This window comes from Helianthus annuus, chromosome 13 (genome assembly GCF_002127325.2).
Source record: "Helianthus annuus cultivar XRQ/B chromosome 13, HanXRQr2.0-SUNRISE, whole genome shotgun sequence".
NCBI classification, from domain to species: domain Eukaryota; kingdom Viridiplantae; phylum Streptophyta; class Magnoliopsida; order Asterales; family Asteraceae; genus Helianthus; species Helianthus annuus.
Window position 1 is genome coordinate 124,829,128 of NC_035445.2, and position 20,356 is coordinate 124,849,483.

The 20,356-nt window shown below is 39.2% G+C and overlaps 1 protein-coding gene and 1 long non-coding RNA gene across 4 annotated transcripts; both read right to left on the reverse strand.

Moving 5' to 3' along the window:
- Nucleotides 1-1,020: 1,020 nt before the first annotated feature.
- Nucleotides 1,021-2,062, reverse strand: LOC110899224. Of its 2 annotated transcripts, XM_022146101.2 has the most exons (3): nt 1,806-2,062; nt 1,439-1,629; nt 1,189-1,304 (listed from the first exon to the last, which is right to left on the reverse strand). In XM_022146101.2, the coding sequence occupies exons 1-3, from the start codon at nt 1,983-1,985 to the stop codon at nt 1,277-1,279; spliced, it is 399 nt and encodes a 132-aa protein (XP_022001793.1). In that variant the 5' UTR covers nt 1,986-2,062; the 3' UTR covers nt 1,189-1,276. The 2 variants fall into 2 exon arrangements, with proteins under 2 accessions (XP_022001792.1, XP_022001793.1); XM_022146100.2 differs by having other exon boundaries at nt 1,021-1,629.
- A 2,895-nt stretch (nt 2,063-4,957) lies between these two features.
- On the reverse strand, nt 4,958-20,009 carry LOC110903195. 2 transcript variants are annotated; one of them, XR_002571736.2, is made up of 5 exons: nt 19,963-20,009; nt 19,445-19,498; nt 12,513-12,566; nt 5,581-5,634; nt 4,958-5,076 (listed from the first exon to the last, which is right to left on the reverse strand). It is a non-coding gene; the product is annotated as an uncharacterized LOC110903195 (long non-coding RNA). The 2 variants fall into 2 exon arrangements; XR_002571735.2 differs by lacking the exons at nt 4,958-5,076; nt 5,581-5,634 and adding an exon at nt 11,890-12,008.
- Between the last annotated feature and the right edge of the window lie 347 nt (nt 20,010-20,356).

Consider the following 20,356-nt stretch of genomic DNA (forward strand, 5'->3'; position numbering starts at 1 on the left):
TCAAAGTTACATATTTTGTGTATTAATATAAAACGATGTTTAATTACATTTTGAATTACGTTTCTTGTTGCGTTATGGTCAATAAACGACAGTTGAAAAACAATTAAAGACTTTCAGAAGTTGACATTTTTTAACATACACATTGCGTTATGGAAACAATTAAACACATAATAATAATAATTGATAAATAAAAAAGTTGACATTTAATAAAACGTTATAATATACCCATTTAATAAAATTAAACACATAATAATAATTGATAAATAAAAAACTTGTACATATAAAAAATTGGCATTTTATAATATATACAATTCGTTTTATAAAAAAAATTAACATTTAATAATACTTATAAAAAATTGGCATTTTATAATATACACAATTCATTTCATAAAAATATGAAGTTTTTATAATACTAACACAATTTTTTATAACAACATTTTATAAAAAAAAATTAATTTTCTTAATATTTCACAACTTTCCAATACAAATACCCTATCAAAATAAAGTTCCTTACACCCCAATCATTGGTAATCATTAGCTGACACCCAATGATTGGCATTAATTAGATGGTAGGGACCATTTTCAAACGTATTGGGCAATGAGGGGCGTATGGGGTATGGGTGGGGCCAGTTTGAGGCGTATTGGGCAATGAGGGTCATTTTGGATTAGGGGGTGTGTAAATACTTTTAGGGGGTGTGTGGATACCTCCACCGTTCTAAAATTGTTAGTTATTTTGAGTATTTAAATATTGTTCATGCAAAAGGTATTCCAAAAATTGACAATAAAATAAATCATTCATCCTGAAATAGGTACCATTTCAATAAATCTTTGTTGATTGTTTTAGAACCATTGCAATTTTTGGATTTGCCGATTTGAGATTGTAATACAGACGATCTAGCGACCGATATGCAAACCAAAATCACAGCAATCCCAAACTTAGCGACCACTTGGTATACAACGTTTGTTTTTTACTTTGAAAATCAACATTCTTCAATGCAAACTTGATGCTACGGTTTGTGGTAAAACAACTGGACAAATTAAACATACTCATTTCAATGCACAAATAATTAGGGTTTACACTCAAAAACAACATTCAATGAGCATGTCATACTCTATTCAATATGCCATCTTCTTTCGCTTCTTTGAATCTTCAAACAATAAATCAAGATTGTAAAGAACTGGCACCATGGTTGAAGTACACAAGAAAACTATCACCGGCCCGAAATTCCAAAGCATAATTGGAAGCGCGGTATAGAAAATCCGGTTTCCTATCATGCTAAGTGCAAAACCCTTCTCTAAAAGCTCTGCCACATACATCGAAGTCACAATTGTTGAATCTTCAGGACAGTTGATCAAGTAATTTACTTGGCCTATGAATCTAATAGACAATGAATGACACATGAAAGAAAAAAGAAACATGACAAGAAGTGTTACATACTTTAGGGCCACCATGAATTGTCCATGTGCCCCCAAAATAGAGTTGTTAAGAGGCTTTTTAACACTATAACTGCTACTAAGAACAGCCGCTAAACCACAACACCAAACTATTGATGTTGTAGCCATCAAGGTTAATCCCATGAGTGTGTTTCGAAATGTCTGGATAGCTAAAATATGTTTCTTCTCGTTATCCTGTCAAAAGATGATTAAAAATATATCTTTAAATACGTGAGTTATTTACACTACTAGAAAACTTACTATTTCTTATGCCAGTTTTTGTCGGATAACAGTCATATTATACATTCTTCACAAAATCATATGTAAAACCCAATAAGCCTAGAGGTGTTTAAAGAATCTAAGAGGGTTACCTTCATAACGGTGGATACCCATAACCGGCGGGCATGGGCGTTTGCACCCATGACAGTCGAGAGTGGTTGCGTCCGAATTTTATTCCATAACCAAAGGTGATAGCAAATAGATATCATAATCGATAGAGGTACCATTACTAGGTCAAGATAGTATTTCTTGAATTCCATCTCTCTGTACATATATCTCGTGTATCTCCTTGGTATGACAAGTATACAGTATATATGCTTAGTTATATAGCTAGTGTGAGGTTGGGGTGAGTGACCAAGAACCACATTGGTTAGTAACTTCAAGGAGAAACCGAAGAAAATAAAATAATACACCACGTTAGTCCAAAGTTAACAGCACTTGGCCTTGATCATATAGTTAGTTCATTGTTGAATATTAAACCCTTTTGGACTTGCTTTATATATGATATCAAGTACCAATTGTTAATATATTTAATAAAAGGGGATCCATGCAAGCCATTGTGTACAATGATTAAGTGTCCACTTTCAAAAAGATTAACATTGCAAAACATAAAATAATGCAAAACATTGAATGACCTAACTTTCAAAAATAAACTTCTTTTTTTATGGTTGGGTTGTTATTGCCATTTTATATATAGGCCAAAGGTCCCCCTAATTAGTGTCACCTGTGATGTAGTATACATGTTTTATGTCATGTTTTGGGATGCTATAATTTTGATATATTCAACTTAGGGGGTGGGGGTGGTCATCACTCATCACTCACAACACCCAATCAAGTTCTGTCATGTTATCAACTATTTTTTCATCATTCACAACCTTTTTTAGTGGCAATGGTCATCACTCACAACACCCCACAATAAACCCTCATACCCCCTCACATCCATTTATCACTCAACTTCCATCACGCGTGAAAACAATCACGGATTAAGAATCATCACTCGTTAATGTTTGTGGTGGCGTTGGGGAGTTTGACTTGATCACACGTTGTAAGGTTCCATCACAGAGTAAAGTTACTCTACCCCAGTCCCCTTATAAAGCTTAACATGAGGATAGCCAAATTTGCATCCTCGTCTCGAGCCACGATTAAGTCGCCTACAAAGACTTTTTTTATGGGTTAACTCACGTCTTTGATTATTTCTTTAAAACTCTTTTTCACATTTATTCCACATTTTTGTCAAAATCCGTTGCATGTCTTATTGCATATTTTTCTCATTGTTCATTCATTGGTTGTTGGAGTTGTTCTTAGTGTTGTGCAAATTTTTTCTTGCATGTGTAAAAAAAGTAAAAATAAAATTTTAAAATAAATTATATAAATAAAAATAATAAAGATACTCTCTTTACATATTTGAGAAAATATAGTACACGTACCTTGAACAAATATAAACGAAATAATATATAATATAACACATGTAATTAAATTGAATCTAAGTATAGTCTTCAACAAGAGCTTTAACTGTGTCTTCTTTTGTGGTCCGTTGTGTAGTTTTTACCGAACTCTTTGCGTCTTTTTTTTACAAATCATTGTGTAGTCTTCAACGAGGTCATGAATCATGTCTTCTTGTACAATAATTTCCTACAAACAAGTGTTGACGATTGTGGTTGAGGCATGTGTTGCACACACTTCCCTTAAAACAGATTTCGCGCCTCTACTAAAGATGACGCGTCTGTCTCCCATGGTACAACAACCAAAGCAGTCTCTACTGCCAGAGATGGCTCACGCGCCCAAGGGAAGCGTTAGAACTTGTAGGAAAATAAGGATATGAAGGTGATGGAATCGAGTAGAAAAAACTTATCTCGCTGTAATTCCCAAACATATGGATGTTCAAGTCTTCAACACTTCTCCAAGAATTCTTCATGCGTATATTTATGTTTTTCTTTTCTTGTATTCTTTTCTTGTAATATTCTAATCAATCCAATGAGCCACATATCCTACCATTTTTACAAGAGTTGTGGGTAGTGAAGAGTTTCTCTTAATTTTGGTGATTTAATTAGAGACATAAAACTCTAATAAATGTTTCACTTAATTAGTGATTTAATAGAGACATAAACACTATAATAAAAGCTAATCAAGTGGCATAAAAACTCTACTTAAAAGTTTGTCACCATGAAGAGTCTCATTAATTATTTAGTAAATTAAATTCCATTCACATTATTCAGATTTTCCAACGATCCCCAGATGAATGGAGATTGATCAAAACACACAAAAATCTGATTGCAACCTCGACAGTTTGGTATTGCAGGATAGGTAGGTATTAGCTTTGAACCTTCCTTTATGAAGAATACTTAGTCTCCTAGCGACGTGTAGACACGATGTCCTTGAACAAACCCCTATTTTTGTAGAAGACAAGACACTTCACACAATACTCTCCTTAGCTAGGTCATCCCCTTTTAATCATGTCCAATAATGGTCGTGGTACACTTTCCTGGTTCTTCGAGAGCTCTAGGAATTGTGTCTCCAATTCCATTCGAATCGACCCCACTTTTCTCTAACATAGGTCATTTTCCTTAAATCATTAAAAGCATCATGGTTACCATGATTACGCAAAATCATTTACCACATAATATGCTTAGGCTCAGAATTTGTCACTAAATTTCATAGGAATGAACTAAGACGTATTTAAACACCCTATTATCGTTTATGAGGTATATATAATTATATATACTAGCTTATGCATATTAGTTATGCCCCCATAGTGACCACCCTGAGGTATATGAATTCGTTGTCCTGTTGAACTTAGATCTTGGGATCTCCAATAAACTAAGTTAGGTTTCCTTCACATACACTTTTCCATGGGCTTTAGTCCAATTCCACAACTTGATCTGTAATAAACCCCCAGGTTGTTGGATCCATAACATTATCTTTGACTTTATCAAGTCATTGTAGATAACTTTACGCATTGAGATCAGTTGTCATGTGTGTTATTAACTCGTAAGTTAATTTTGCCTATTGTGTTACACCCCAATTTCCACCGCATTCGACGTACAAATAAATAGGAAAAATTTTTGTAAATTTCGGCATGACCCATTTGTTTAAAACCATTAACTACCTGTTTACGCAACAAAACTTCAAAGTCTAACCATCTTGACAATTCCCAAAACGGGCAAAGCTTACATTAGACCCGATACGACTACAACTACTAAGTTTTTGCCCTACAACCAAAACAACAACATACTACATAGACTTAAAGTACATACGACCACAAAATTGACCCATTTCAAAAGTAATTTATAACGGAAGCGTGAGGCGGGCGTAAACCAAGTGTGCACGTTCCAAGCCGTCCAATCGCCTAAGTCGAGGATTTACCTACATTAAACATCAAACTTTAAAAAGTTAGTAAAGGCGCTTATTTAGTCCACAATTCCAACATGGTATTTACAATCATCTAAATACTTCCATTTCTTATACGCATTCGATTACCCATTTAGTGGGTATGGCATACAATCTCATAATGAGATTCAAGCATTTCACATCCGACCCGATAACATCGGGTTAATTGCTTTCAACTTAAAAATCTTTCGTTCTATCCGTATAACGGATTGAACCTTTTTGCATACGATTTTTGCTTACATGACCACCCGTTCTAGACGGATGTCTCATAACATTACCCGACCTAGTCGTAAGAACCGGTTGGTTTGCATAACTTAGCTTAATCCTTGTTTTGCATAAACGAATCCGCAAGGGATTCACCATTCTTTTACTAACACCGCAATTAACTAAAAACATAGGATAATTCTTGTAACAAGGGTCGTTCAATATAATTACTAGCGAATAAATAAAAAGTAAACTTTCGTATGAAACGGATCATACCTCGATCTTGTGAACCTTCCGTTTTCTTAGCACTTGAGCCTTCTTCCTTCACGCCTATACCAATACATAATTTCATTCCTTTAGTACCCCGATTTCATTTCGTTAATTCCTCTATATTACACACAATTGTTCCTTCAAGCATTTCATCAAACACCTTGTGTGCGTTACACTTAATAAGCATAATGTACAATTATTTGAAGCATAGTTTACTAATTCACCTACATAACATCATATACAACCAATTTTCTTAAAACTTTTTACTCTACATCAAATTATCTAGCATTCAAGTATTTCAAACAAGATCATATAACTAGAATACACGAATTCATAATCACTATGATGCTTGTTAACCATGACACAATTCCACCAAGTGGGTTTCTTTCAATTAACTAAAATTGAGCATGATTCCTACACTAGGGAGTGCCCTTATCATCTAAACAACACAAATCATGCCACGGATCTTATTCGGGTCGAAACCCCTTTCTCTAAAATTCACCAAACTCAAAAATTCGACTTACCAATCTACTAGATATGCTTAGAGGTTTGAAGTTTTAGAACATGCAGCGATTTAAACTTGATTTCTCCTTGTCAATTGCTGAATTCTTGCAAGACAAGGAAACCCTTGTTCTTCCCTGCCTTGATCGATCCCAGTTACGCACACAAGAGTGTGTTTTTGGGTTTACCAACATTAATCCTTAATTATAAAAATTTTACACATTAACCCTTCTAATTTGATAAGCATTTAAATTAAGCATTACTTCAATTTCTTAACCTATTCTTTTATCATAATCCCTTAATTAGGTTACTTTGTTCATTTTTATTTCATTTAATTAGGTACCGGGTTTTTGGGGTGTTACAAATCTACCCCCCTTAAAAGAGGTTTCGTCCCCGAAACCTGAATATATAATAAATCTTAAATGTGCACATACCAAAAAGAAAGGGATAGTGTCTTCTCATCTCATCTTCCGTCTCCCATGTGAGTTCTGAACCCTTTCGGTGTTGCCATTGTACCAACACCTGTCGGACCGTCTTGTTGCGGAGCTTCTTCAACTTGACATCTTTGATGGCTATTGGTCTTTCGATATAATTCAACCCCCCGTCCAACTCAATGTCATCGAGAGGTACTAACGCGGTTTCATCCGCAAGACATTTTCTCAATTGCGACACGTGGAAGGTATTGTGAATTCCGTCTAAAGTAGGCGGTAATTCTAATCGATATGCAACCCTTCCAACACGAGCCAAGATTTTAAACGGCCCAATATACCGAGGACCTAATTTACCCCGTTTACGAAAACGGATTATGCCTTTCCATGGTGACACCTTCAATAGAACGAAATCTCCAACTTGAAATTCGATAGGACGCTTCCTTTTGTCTCCATAAGCTTTTTGTCGATCCTGGGCTGCCTTCAAACGTGCCCTAATCAATTCAATTTTCTCATTTGTCATTGCTATTAAATCATTTGGCGCGAGCTCCCTTTGCCCCACTTCACCCCAACATACGGGAGTTCTACACTTCCTCCCATATAGTAATTCGTATGGTGCCATTTGAATGCCACTATGGTAACTATTATTATAAGAAAATTCCACTAATGGCAAATGGTCATCCCAGTTTCCCCCAAAATCTAAGGCACACGCCCTTAACATATCAATAAGTGTTTGAATGGTTCTTTCTGACTGACCGTCAGTTTGAGGGTGGTAGGCGGTACTTATGTGCAATCTCGTTCCCACGCTTTCGTGAAATCTTTGCCAGTAACGAGAGGTAAATCTAGTATCACGATCCGAGATGATTGACACAGGCACCCCGTGTCGGGACACGACCTCATTCATGTAGATTTCTGCCATTTTCTCGGAAGAATAAGCTTCTTTAATGGGTAGAAAGTGGGCGCTCTTCGTAAGTCGATCTACGATTACCCATATTGTATCATACCCCTTTTTCGTTCTTGGAAGCTTGGTTACCAAATCCATCGTTAGTTCTTCCCATTTCCACAACGGTATTCCCAATGGTTGTGATTCTCCGTAAGGCTTTTGGTGTTCTGCCTTCACTTGAGAACACGTTAAGCATTTTGCGACATACTTGACGATATCGCGCTTCATGCCCGGCCACCAATAGTTGGTTTTTAAATCTCGATACATCTTTGTAGCCCAAGGGTGGACCGAATATCGTGACTTATGTGCTTCATCGAGTAGTGCGGCCTTAACTTCACAAAATCGGGGTATCCAAATTCGGCCGAATCGCGTCTTGAGCCCGGTCGAATTTTCTTCTAATTTATCAATAACACCCTTTAATCTTTCTTTCCTTAAGTCTTCTGCTCCAAGAGACTTTCTTTGAGATTCCCGTATCGTTTCAAGTAGTCGTGGCGTAACTACCATCTTCATGGACTTCACACGGAGAGGAGACGGATACTCTTTTCGGCTTAACGCATCGGCTACCACGTTTGCTTTCCCCGGGTGATAGAGGATATCACAATCATAATCTTTGATAAGTTCTAGCCATCTTCGTTGCCTCATGTTCAAATCTTTTTGTTCGAAGAAATACTTGAGGCTCTTATGATCCGAATAAATTGTACATTTCGCACCGTATAAGTAGTGTCTCCAGATCTTTAAGGCGAACACTACTGCTGCCAATTCCAGATCGTGTGTTGGGTAGTTCACCTCGTGAGGCTTCAGCTGCCGCGACGCATAAGCAATAACCTTTCCCCTTTGCATCAAAACACAACCTAACCCCTGATGGGAAGCATCTGAATAAACAACCAAATCTTCAGTTCCATCTGGCAACGTCAGGACTGGAGGACTCGACAATTTCTCCTTTAATATACGAAAAGCCTCTTCCTGTTCCTCACCCCACACAAATTTTTCTTTCTTTCTCGTCATTCTGGTTAGAGGTAGAGCTATCTTCGAGAAATCCTGTATGAACCTTCTATAGTACCCGGCAAGGCCCAGAAAACTTCTTATCTCTGTCGGGTTCTTCGGAGAGACCCACTTCATTACAGCATCAATCTTTGAAGGATCAACTAAAACACCTTCCGCATTGATCACGTGACCCAGGAATTGCACCTCTCTGAGCCAAAAGGCACATTTTGAAAATTTTGCGTAAAGTTTCTCCTTGCGGAGAATTTCAAGTACTTCACGCAAGTGCATTGCATGCTCAGCTTTGCTTCGCGAATAGACTAAGATATCATCTATGAACACGATTACCGATTTGTCTAACATGGGTCGGCACACCCGGTTCATAAGATCCATAAACGCAGCCGGCGCGTTCGTCAATCCAAAGGACATGACTAAAAATTCATAGTGCCCATACCGGGTTCTAAACGCAGTCTTTGGAATATCCTCCTCCCGCACTCTAACTTGATGGTACCCCGAACGCAGGTCTATCTTGGAGAACCAGCTCGCCCCTTGTAATTGATCAAAAAGGTCGTCAATTCTAGGTAAAGGGTAGCGGTTCTTTATGGTTAGTTTGTTTAACTCTCTATAGTCGATGCACATGCGCATCGACCCGTCTTTCTTTTTAACAAAAAGGACGGGTGCTCCCCAAGGCGACACACTCGGGCGTATGAAACCCTTATCTAGAAGATCTTGCAACTGTGTCATTAATTCCCGCATCTCGGTGGGGGCAAGTCTATAGGGAGCCTTCGCAACAGGCTTCGCACCCGGATTTAACTCGATGCGAAACTCTATCTCCCTTTCGGGAGGAAGTCCCGGCAGTTCTTCCGGAAATATATCCGGAAATTCGTTCACGACCTCAACGTCTTCAAGCTTCGGGAGGGTTTGTCGGGCATCTCCTACATAAGCTAAGTATGCTCTACTCCCGTTAAGCACGTACTTATAAGCTTGGACCAAGGTACACAACTTGGTTTCCACGTTTCTTTCTCCTTGAATACTTAATTGTTTTCCACTTGGAGCTTGAACAACCATCACTTTAGATTCACAGTTAATCTCCACATGATGTCGCGCCAACCAATCCATCCCCACGATCATTTTAAATTCCCCCAAAACCATGGGTATCAGGTCGATGTCAAATTCTTCATCTTCTATAGTGAATTTACAATTTCTACAAACCTCATGTAACGTGTACATCTTGCTATCGGCTATTTCTACTTCTAAAGGCATTGGCATTCGTTCGATCTTAAAGGACGGATGTTGTATGATTTCATTCGAAATAAACGACATAGTAGCTCCAGTATCAAATAGAACATAAACCGGTATGGAGTTTAGTAAAAAGATACCTGAAATCACATTCGGGAGAGTCTTGGCTTCTTCGGATGTAATTTGGTACATTCTACCCTTGGCCTTAGAACCTTCTTGTTTCTTATCTTCCTTCTTCGACTCTTGCTGGAGTTTCGGGCACTCAGATTTGATGTGCCCCTTTTCGAAACAGTTGAAACAAGTTTTCGGGCTACTCGGACATTGATAAGATGAGTGTCCCTCCTTACCGCATTTGTAACACCCTTTCTTGCCTAACAAACATTCCCCCGTATGAAGTTTTCCACAAGTCTTGCACGGCGTGATACCACTCTTCGACTTATCCTTTCTTCCTTGCTCTTGATACTTCCCCTTTTTGGTCGGGGTTGAACTTCCACCTTTTTCATTGGGTCTCTTTTCTCCACGCTCTTCTTGCCTCTTGATCTCGATTTCTCTATCCCGCGCTAGATTGATGAGCTCGTCAAGAGTCTCACACTTCGAGGGAGTGATGAACTCCCTAAATTCTGCCTTTAATACGCCATAAAAGCGATTAATCTTCATCCTTTCAGTTTGCACAAACTCCCCACAAAACTTCATCTTATCCAAGAAAACGTTTGATATCTCATTTATCGTCTCGTTTCGCTGTCGGAGGCGTAAGAAATCCTCTTGAATCTTATCAATGGCTGACTGAGGGCAGTGATATTTCATGAAAGGATCCTTAAACTCCTGCCAGGTCATTGTTTGGAGCCTCTCTTCACCTATCTCTTTACTGTGTGCATCCCACCAATCTTTTGCCTGAAAAGTGAGTTGGCCGGTGGCGAACATCACCTTATCTTCGTTATCACAACGACTTCGAATGAACACTGCTTCTATATTTGAAATCCATCTTTGGCATGCGATCGGATCAATTTTACCATCATACGTTGCCGGATTGCACGCCATAAAGTCTTTATATGTGCATCGTCGTTCCTTACTTTTACTTCTAGACCCCTCAAATAGTTCTTTCAATTCCTCGATCTTACTGGTCATCATAGCATCCACAACCCCCAGAACTCGGCTTTCTACCTCTTGAGCCAACCGTGGAAGATTTGCTTGCATAACCCCTTCCGCTACTTCCGTAACTTTGTTCTCGAACGCTTCTTGTCTAGCCACATCGTCGTTATCATTAACGCCGCTTGCATCAGCCATCTATATAATAGCATATTTTGTTTAATACAATTCACAAACTTTCGGTATATATCATTGTTCATTAATCATCATTTACTTATTCCATTTCATGTCATTTGGTTCATTTCCTTTGATTCTTACGAATCCATTCTCGTTGTGATCGCTAATTGCGATTACATACACTTGTTAAATCTACTATAGACGCTACGTAACCATGAAATAAGCTTTCGGACAAACCGGTAACGCAAAGCATGAAGAACAAAACAATTTCAGCATTTCGGCATTACATAAGCCGTCGGCGACGGCTATGTGCCCGTCGGCGACGGGCTTGGATGATGGCCGTCGGACGTCTTTTACCCGTCGGCAGGTAGTTTGGGCGTCGGACAGAATGATGCCGTCGGCGACGGGGGTTAACCCGTCGGCGACGGGCTTCCTTTTTGCAAAACGCAGCAGTTCTTTGTTTTATTATTTTGGCCCTTTCTCGAGTCCATTTTCCAGCTGCATTGGTCTCGAGACCCCTTATTCTACCCCAACATTATTTTATAGCATGCATAGCTTAAAACCTTAAACCGTGAACACATTATACATTCTTATACTAAACGAATAGTCAAAGCTTTACCTCGTTGACGATCTCGGAGCGAGCACACTTTTGCGTGAGCCAATAGTTTGAGTTCAAGCATTTCATCCTTGCTCGAATCCCTCAAACCTTGGCTCTGATACCAACTTGTTACACCCCAATTTCCACCGCATTCGACGTACAAATAAATAGGAAAAATTTTTGTAAATTTCGGCATGACCCATTTGTTTAAAACCATTAACTACCTGTTTACGCAACAAAACTTCAAAGTCTAACCATCTCGACAATTCCCAAAACGGGCAAAGCTTACATTAGACCCGATACGACTACAACTACTAAGTTTTTGCCCTACAACCAAAACAACAACATACTACATAGACTTAAAGTACATACGACCACAAAATTGACCCATTTCAAAAGTAATTTATAACGGAAGCGTGAGGCGGGCGTAAACCAAGTGTGCACGTTCCAAGCCGTCCAATCGCCTAAGTCGAGGATTTACCTACATTAAACATCAAACTTTAAAAAGTTAGTAAAGGCGCTTATTTAGTCCACAATTCCAACATGGTATTTACAATCATCTAAATACTTCCATTTCTTATACGCATTCGATTACCCATTTAGTGGGTATGGCATACAATCTCATAATGAGATTCAAGCATTTCACATCCGACCCGATAACATCGGGTTAATTGCTTTCAACTTAAAAATCTTTCGTTCTATCCGTATAACGGATTGAACCTTTTTGCATACGATTTTTGCTTACATGACCACCCGTTCTAGACGGATGTCTCATAACATTACCCGACCTAGTCGTAAGAACCGGTTGGTTTGCATAACTTAGCTTAATCCTTGTTTTGCATAAACGAATCCGCAAGGGATTCACCATTCTTTTACTAACACCGCAATTAACTAAAAACATAGGATAATTCTTGTAACAAGGGTCGTTCAATATAATTACTAGCGAATAAATAAAAAGTAAACTTTCGTATGAAACGGATCATACCTCGATCTTGTGAACCTTCCGTTTTCTTAGCACTTGAGCCTTCTTCCTTCACGCCTATACCAATACATAATTTCATTCCTTTAGTACCCCGATTTCATTTCGTTAATTCCTCTATATTACACACAATTGTTCCTTCAAGCATTTCATCAAACACCTTGTGTGCGTTACACTTAATAAGCATAATGTACAATTATTTGAAGCATAGTTTACTAATTCACCTACATAACATCATATACAACCAATTTTCTTAAAACTTTTTACTCTACATCAAATTATCTAGCATTCAAGTATTTCAAACAAGATCATATAACTAGAATACACGAATTCATAATCACTATGATGCTTGTTAACCATGACACAATTCCACCAAGTGGGTTTCTTTCAATTAACTAAAATTGAGCATGATTCCTACACTAGGGAGTGCCCTTATCATCTAAACAACACAAATCATGCCACGGATCTTATTCGGGTCGAAACCCCTTTCTCTAAAATTCACCAAACTCAAAAATTCGACTTACCAATCTACTAGATATGCTTAGAGGTTTGAAGTTTTAGAACATGCAGCGATTTAAACTTGATTTCTCCTTGTCAATTGCTGAATTCTTGCAAGACAAGGAAACCCTTGTTCTTCCCTGCCTTGATCGATCCCAGTTACGCACACAAGAGTGTGTTTTTGGGTTTACCAACATTAATCCTTAATTATAAAAATTTTACACATTAACCCTTCTAATTTGATAAGCATTTAAATTAAGCATTACTTCAATTTCTTAACCTATTCTTTTATCATAATCCCTTAATTAGGTTACTTTGTTCATTTTTATTTCATTTAATTAGGTACCGGGTTTTTGGGGTGTTACAAATCTACCCCCCTTAAAAGAGGTTTCGTCCCCGAAACCTGAATATATAATAAATCTTAAATGTGCACATACCAAAAAGAAAGGGATAGTGTCTTCTCATCTCATCTTCCGTCTCCCATGTGAGTTCTGAACCCTTTCGGTGTTGCCATTGTACCAACACCTGTCGGACCGTCTTGTTGCGGAGCTTCTTCAACTTGACATCTTTGATGGCTATTGGTCTTTCGATATAATTCAACCCCCCGTCCAACTCAATGTCATCGAGAGGTACTAACGCGGTTTCATCCGCAAGACATTTTCTCAATTGCGACACGTGGAAGGTATTGTGAATTCCGTCTAAAGTAGGCGGTAATTCTAATCGATATGCAACCCTTCCAACACGAGCCAAGATTTTAAACGGCCCAATATAACGAGGACCTAATTTACCCCGTTTACGAAAACGGATTATGCCTTTCCATGGTGACACCTTCAATAGAACGAAATCTCCAACTTGAAATTCGATAGGACGCTTCCTTTTGTCTCCATAAGCTTTTTGTCGATCCTGGGCTGCCTTCAAACGTGCCCTAATCAATTCAATTTTCTCATTTGTCATTGCTATTAAATCATTTGGCGCGAGCTCCCTTTGCCCCACTTCACCCCAACATACGGGAGTTCTACACTTCCTCCCATATAGTAATTCGTATGGTGCCATTTGAATGCCACTATGGTAACTATTATTATAAGAAAATTCCACTAATGGCAAATGGTCATCCCAGTTTCCCCCAAAATCTAAGGCACACGCCCTTAACATATCAATAAGTGTTTGAATGGTTCTTTCTGACTGACCGTCAGTTTGAGGGTGGTAGGCGGTACTTATGTGCAATCTCGTTCCCACGCTTTCGTGAAATCTTTGCCAGTAACGAGAGGTAAATCTAGTATCACGATCCGAGATGATTGACACAGGCACCCCGTGTCGGGACACGACCTCATTCATGTAGATTTCTGCCATTTTCTCGGAAGAATAAGCTTCTTTAATGGGTAGAAAGTGGGCGCTCTTCGTAAGTCGATCTACGATTACCCATATTGTATCATACCCCTTTTTCGTTCTTGGAAGCTTGGTTACCAAATCCATCGTTAGTTCTTCCCATTTCCACAACGGTATTCCCAATGGTTGTGATTCTCCGTAAGGCTTTTGGTGTTCTGCCTTCACTTGAGAACACGTTAAGCATTTTGCGACATACTTGACGATATCGCGCTTCATGCCCGGCCACCAATAGTTGGTTTTTAAATCTCGATACATCTTTGTAGCCCAAGGGTGGACCGAATATCGTGACTTATGTGCTTCATCGAGTAGTGCGGCCTTAACTTCACAAAATCGGGGTATCCAAATTCGGCCGAATCGCGTCTTGAGCCCGGTCGAATTTTCTTCTAATTTATCAATAACACCCTTTAATCTTTCTTTCCTTAAGTCTTCTGCTCCAAGAGACTTTCTTTGAGATTCCCGTATCGTTTCAAGTAGTCGTGGCGTAACTACCATCTTCATGGACTTCACACGGAGAGGAGACGGATACTCTTTTCGGCTTAACGCATCGGCTACCACGTTTGCTTTCCCCGGGTGATAGAGGATATCACAATCATAATCTTTGATAAGTTCTAGCCATCTTCGTTGCCTCATGTTCAAATCTTTTTGTTCGAAGAAATACTTGAGGCTCTTATGATCCGAATAAATTGTACATTTCGCACCGTATAAGTAGTGTCTCCAGATCTTTAAGGCGAACACTACTGCTGCCAATTCCAGATCGTGTGTTGGGTAGTTCACCTCGTGAGGCTTCAGCTGCCGCGACGCATAAGCAATAACCTTTCCCCTTTGCATCAAAACACAACCTAACCCCTGATGGGAAGCATCTGAATAAACAACCAAATCTTCAGTTCCATCTGGCAACGTCAGGACTGGAGGACTCGACAATTTCTCCTTTAATATACGAAAAGCCTCTTCCTGTTCCTCACCCCACACAAATTTTTCTTTCTTTCTCGTCATTCTGGTTAGAGGTAGAGCTATCTTCGAGAAATCCTGTATGAACCTTCTATAGTACCCGGCAAGGCCCAGAAAACTTCTTATCTCTGTCGGGTTCTTCGGAGAGACCCACTTCATTACAGCATCAATCTTTGAAGGATCAACTAAAACACCTTCCGCATTGATCACGTGACCCAGGAATTGCACCTCTCTGAGCCAAAAGGCACATTTTGAAAATTTTGCGTAAAGTTTCTCCTTGCGGAGAATTTCAAGTACTTCACGCAAGTGCATTGCATGCTCAGCTTTGCTTCGCGAATAGACTAAGATATCATCTATGAACACGATTACCGATTTGTCTAACATGGGTCGGCACACCCGGTTCATAAGATCCATAAACGCAGCCGGCGCGTTCGTCAATCCAAAGGACATGACTAAAAATTCATAGTGCCCATACCGGGTTCTAAACGCAGTCTTTGGAATATCCTCCTCCCGCACTCTAACTTGATGGTACCCCGAACGCAGGTCTATCTTGGAGAACCAGCTCGCCCCTTGTAATTGATCAAAAAGGTCGTCAATTCTAGGTAAAGGGTAGCGGTTCTTTATGGTTAGTTTGTTTAACTCTCTATAGTCGATGCACATGCGCATCGACCCGTCTTTCTTTTTAACAAAAAGGACGGGTGCTCCCCAAGGCGACACACTCGGGCGTATGAAACCCTTATCTAGAAGATCTTGCAACTGTGTCATTAATTCCCGCATCTCGGTGGGGGCAAGTCTATAGGGAGCCTTCGCAACAGGCTTCGCACCCGGATTTAACTCGATGCGAAACTCTATCTCCCTTTCGGGAGGAAGTCCCGGCAGTTCTTCCGGAAATATATCCGGAAATTCGTTCACGACCTCAACGTCTTCAAGCTTCGGGAGGGTTTGTCGGGCATCTCCTACATAAGCTAAGTATGCTCTACTCCCGTTAAGCACGTACTTATAAGCTTGGACCAAGGTACACAACTTGGTTTCCACGTTTCTTTCTCCTTGAATACTTAATTGTTTTCCACTTGGAGCTTGAACAACCATCACTTTAGATTCACAGTTAATCTCCACATGATGTCGCGCCAACCAATCCATCCCCACGATCATTTTAAATTCCCCCAAAACCATGGGTATCAGGTCGATGTCAAATTCTTCATCTTCTATAGTGAATTTACAATTTCTACAAACCTCATGTAACGTGTACATCTTGCTATCGGCTATTTCTACTTCTAAAGGCATTGGCATTCGTTCGATCTTAAAGGACGGATGTTGTATGATTTCATTCGAAATAAACGACATAGTAGCTCCAGTATCAAATAGAACATAAACCGGTATGGAGTTTAGTAAAAAGATACCTGAAATCACATTCGGGAGAGTCTTGGCTTCTTCGGATGTAATTTGGTACATTCTACCCTTGGCCTTAGAACCTTCTTGTTTCTTATCTTCCTTCTTCGACTCTTGCTGGAGTTTCGGGCACTCAGATTTGATGTGCCCCTTTTCGAAACAGTTGAAACAAGTTTTCGGGCTACTCGGACATTGATAAGATGAGTGTCCCTCCTTACCGCATTTGTAACACCCTTTCTTGCCTAACAAACATTCCCCCGTATGAAGTTTTCCACAAGTCTTGCACGGCGTGATACCACTCTTCGACTTATCCTTTCTTCCTTGCTCTTGATACTTCCCCTTTTTGGTCGGGGTTGAACTTCCACCTTTTTCATTGGGTCTCTTTTCTCCACGCTCTTCTTGCCTCTTGATCTCGATTTCTCTATCCCGCGCTAGATTGATGAGCTCGTCAAGAGTCTCACACTTCGAGGGAGTGATGAACTCCCTAAATTCTGCCTTTAATACGCCATAAAAGCGATTAATCTTCATCCTTTCAGTTTGCACAAACTCCCCACAAAACTTCATCTTATCCAAGAAAACGTTTGATATCTCATTTATCGTCTCGTTTCGCTGTCGGAGGCGTAAGAAATCCTCTTGAATCTTATCAATGGCTGACTGAGGGCAGTGATATTTCATGAAAGGATCCTTAAACTCCTGCCAGGTCATTGTTTGGAGCCTCTCTTCACCTATCTCTTTACTGTGTGCATCCCACCAATCTTTTGCCTGAAAAGTGAGTTGGCCGGTGGCGAACATCACCTTATCTTCGTTATCACAACGACTTCGAATGAACACTGCTTCTATATTTGAAATCCATCTTTGGCATGCGATCGGATCAATTTTACCATCATACGTTGCCGGATTGCACGCCATAAAGTCTTTATATGTGCATCGTCGTTCCTTACTTTTACTTCTAGACCCCTCAAATAGTTCTTTCAATTCCTCGATCTTACTGGTCATCATAGCATCCACAACCCCCAGAACTCGGCTTTCTACCTCTTGAGCCAACCGTGGAAGATTTGCTTGCATAACCCCTTCCGCTACTTCCGTAACTTTGTTCTCGAACGCTTCTTGTCTAGCCACATCGTCGTTATCATTAACGCCGCTTGCATCAGCCATCTATATAATAGCATATTTTGTTTAATACAATTCACAAACTTTCGGTATATATCATTGTTCATTAATCATCATTTACTTATTCCATTTCATGTCATTTGGTTCATTTCCTTTGATTCTTACGAATCCATTCTCGTTGTGATCGCTAATTGCGATTACATACACTTGTTAAATCTACTATAGACGCTACGTAACCATGAAATAAGCTTTCGGACAAACCGGTAACGCAAAGCATGAAGAACAAAACAATTTCAGCATTTCGGCATTACATAAGCCGTCGGCGACGGCTATGTGCCCGTCGGCGACGGGCTTGGATGATGGCCGTCGGACGTCTTTTACCCGTCGGCAGGTAGTTTGGGCGTCGGACAGAATGATGCCGTCGGCGACGGGGGTTAACCCGTCGGCGACGGGCTTCCTTTTTGCAAAACGCAGCAGTTCTTTGTTTTATTATTTTGGCCCTTTCTCGAGTCCATTTTCCAGCTGCATTGGTCTCGAGACCCCTTATTCTACCCCAACATTATTTTATAGCATGCATAGCTTAAAACCTTAAACCGTGAACACATTATACATTCTTATACTAAACGAATAGTCAAAGCTTTACCTCGTTGACGATCTCGGAGCGAGCACACTTTTGCGTGAGCCAATAGTTTGAGTTCAAGCATTTCATCCTTGCTCGAATCCCTCAAACCTTGGCTCTGATACCAACTTGTTACACCCCAATTTCCACCGCATTCGACGTACAAATAAATAGGAAAAATTTTTGTAAATTTCGGCATGACCCATTTGTTTAAAACCATTAACTACCTGTTTACGCAACAAAACTTCAAAGTCTAACCATCTCGACAATTCCCAAAACGGGCAAAGCTTACATTAGACCCGATACGACTACAACTACTAAGTTTTTGCCCTACAACCAAAACAACAACATACTACATAGACTTAAAGTACATACGACCACAAAATTGACCCATTTCAAAAGTAATTTATAACGGAAGCGTGAGGCGGGCGTAAACCAAGTGTGCACGTTCCAAGCCGTCCAATCGCCTAAGTCGAGGATTTACCTACATTAAACATCAAACTTTAAAAAGTTAGTAAAGGCGCTTATTTAGTCCACAATTCCAACATGGTATTTACAATCATCTAAATACTTCCATTTCTTATACGCATTCGATTACCCATTTAGTGGGTATGGCATACAATCTCATAATGAGATTCAAGCATTTCACATCCGACCCGATAACATCGGGTTAATTGCTTTCAACTTAAAAATCTTTCGTTCTATCCGTATAACGGATTGAACCTTTTTGCATACGATTTTTGCTTACATGACCACCCGTTCTAGACGGATGTCTCATAACATTACCCGACCTAGTCGTAAGAACCGGTTGGTTTGCATAACTTAGCTTAATCCTTGTTTTGCATAAACGAATCCGCAAGGGATTCACCATTCTTTTACTAACACCGCAATTAACTAAAAACATAGGATAATTCTTGTAACAAGGGTCGTTCAATATAATTACTAGCGAATAAATAAAAAGTAAACTTTCGTATGAAACGGATCATACCTCGATCTTGTGAACCTTCCGTTTTCTTAGCACTTGAGCCTTCTTCCTTCACGCCTATACCAATACATAATTTCATTCCTTTAGTACCCCGATTTCATTTCGTTAATTCCTCTATATTACACACAATTGTTCCTTCAAGCATTTCATCAAACACCTTGTGTGCGTTACACTTAATAAGCATAATGTACAATTATTTGAAGCATAGTTTACTAATTCACCTACATAACATCATATACAACCAATTTTCTTAAAACTTTTTACTCTACATCAAATTATCTAGCATTCAAGTATTTCAAACAAGATCATATAACTAGAATACACGAATTCATAATCACTATGATGCTTGTTAACCATGACACAATTCCACCAAGTGGGTTTCTTTCAATTAACTAAAATTGAGCATGATTCCTACACTAGGGAGTGCCCTTATCATCTAAACAACACAAATCATGCCACGGATCTTATTCGGGTCGAAACCCCTTTCTCTAAAATTCACCAAACTCAAAAATTCGACTTACCAATCTACTAGATATGCTTAGAGGTTTGAAGTTTTAGAACATGCAGCGATTTAAACTTGATTTCTCCTTGTCAATTGCTGAATTCTTGCAAGACAAGGAAACCCTTGTTCTTCCCTGCCTTGATCGATCCCAGTTACGCACACAAGAGTGTGTTTTTGGGTTTACCAACATTAATCCTTAATTATAAAAATTTTACACATTAACCCTTCTAATTTGATAAGCATTTAAATTAAGCATTACTTCAATTTCTTAACCTATTCTTTTATCATAATCCCTTAATTAGGTTACTTTGTTCATTTTTATTTCATTTAATTAGGTACCGGGTTTTTGGGGTGTTACATATTGTCAACTTCTAAGACTATAACCTTAGTCGCCACCTGAATCTGGTTGTAAC

Coding starts and splice junctions, on each gene's coding strand:
- LOC110899224 (XM_022146100.2), bottom strand. CDS start 1,985: ATGTACAGAGAGATGGAATTCAAGAAATACTATCTTGACCTAGTAATG. Junction 1,630..1,805: donor GGGTATCCACCGTTATGAAG/GTAACCCTCTTA, acceptor ATCTTTTGACAG/GATAACGAGAAGAAACATAT.